This window comes from Egretta garzetta, unplaced genomic scaffold (genome assembly GCF_000687185.1).
Source record: "Egretta garzetta isolate BGI_Z169 unplaced genomic scaffold, ASM68718v1 scaffold512, whole genome shotgun sequence".
NCBI classification, from domain to species: domain Eukaryota; kingdom Metazoa; phylum Chordata; class Aves; order Pelecaniformes; family Ardeidae; genus Egretta; species Egretta garzetta.
The window spans coordinates 133,055-134,685 of NW_009258953.1; the positions used below are offsets into that span (position 1 = coordinate 133,055).

General features: G+C 46.9%; 1 protein-coding gene across 3 annotated transcripts in view; it reads right to left on the reverse strand.

The window, feature by feature from the left end:
- Positions 1-1,631, reverse strand: part of HEPH (hephaestin) — a 25,010-nt gene that overhangs the window by 19,269 nt on the left and 4,110 nt on the right. For all 3 annotated transcript variants that reach the window (XM_035890138.1, XM_009634516.2, XM_035890139.1), the window contains exon 3: positions 229-473. In XM_035890138.1, coding sequence (XP_035746031.1) covers positions 229-473 — 245 coding nt within the window. The remainder of the gene's footprint in view (positions 1-228; positions 474-1,631) is intronic.

The window sequence follows — 1,631 nt, forward strand, 5'->3', positions numbered from 1 at the left end:
TCTTCTAAAATCCAGAAATCTGGGCTGTGTACTACAATGCCAAGGTCAGGAAACTACTCCGAGCCCCGCGAACCTGCTAACCCAGCAACGGGTGCCTTCACTGAACTCCTAAGTGCAGTTGCTTTCCAGCAATGGGGCTCTGGGCGAACCAAGTCTGTGGCATTACAGACAGCTCTCCTCAGTTCCCATAAGAAAGATCTGTCTCCTTTATGGCAGTGGCTCATTTACCTTCAGAGTCCTTTTCGTAGAAAACACCGTGAGGATGGATTGTATACGGTCGACTAGCAAAATTTTTTAGGTGTACTTTAATGGTGTCACCCACTTCTGCTCGGATGACAGGCCCAAGGAACCCCAGCCAGCCAGGTTTGGGAATCTCAGTGGTGTACGTAGAGTCTGTGTATTGCTTATAGACGGATTTCTTGTATGTGCTTCCCACCCTGTCTTTGCCAGACTGGAGGAATGTCGAGGCCTTGCTGTTAAATTCAGAAAAGGGAAAGGCACCATGAGTCACGCATTATATAAAACAGCCAGTCGATAACAGCAGTGACGACACCACGCAGCTTTCCCAGGTAAGCCCAGAAGCTTTGGCATTACAGGGGACCGCCTGTGCTCCACCCTGGCATGCCTTCTTTGGGCTTTTAGAAACTCACTTCGGTGCCTTCGTGGCATTTGCAGCTAAATCACAAGAGGGGAAAAAAATATCTCCTGAGCTCTCTAGCCAAAATGCACAGTCTGAAAGATGATTTTCTACTTAACAGATTCTGAATTACTTGCAGGGTGGCAGGTAGGTACCCAGCACGTAACCAGCCTCCAGAGTTAAAACCTCATACAGGTACTAAAGTTCAGCTCATGACTATATTTGCTCTTTATGGCCAATTCTCAGTAGATATGTGATGAATCACGATCCAGGGATTGGTGGGATCAGCCTAAATGAGAGGTGAGGTTCCTCCTCCCACTTCCCCCTCAGTATCGATCGCGCTGCAGCACCATGCATAGCCCTGACAGGCAGGCCGGCCCTCCTGCTGTCTCCAGAAGGCAAACAGTTGAGACCAAACCACCGAGCATGGCCCTTGGCATTCAGAACTGTGAAGGGCTGGGCCCAAGCTAGGCAACCTGGAGCTCAGCCCTTCGCGAAGTCATCCCTGCAGCCGCTGTTAGCAAAGACTTTACAGATAATTCATACTTCATTTTGCAGATCTGCCTCTTTTCCCCCCACATGGTCCATTTCTTCCCAACAAAAAAATATTCTTCAAGCACTTTACCGCCTCTGTCATTCATATCAATATCACATCCTTTTCTTATTGATAGCAATTTGGTTTCTGCCATCATTGTACAAATAACTCCCATTAGCTAATTGTCTGCAGTGACAGAACAGTTTCAAATTGCTTTTAAGCTTAATGGCCTTGAATTTCATTTTCTTCTCTTCATGTGTTACGAGAGAAAGCAAACAAAAATCACTGCGTCCGTTACCACGGCAGGAGCCAGCAACAACATCTTTATTAATCCTGAATTTTGGGGGTGGGTTTCCTTTTCTGCCAGCTAATTTAAGTCTATTCAGCACCTCCAGAGAACAGAGACTTTTCCCACACCAAACTGACAGACCTTGCTGTTTTTCTGCGAATCCCTCCAAT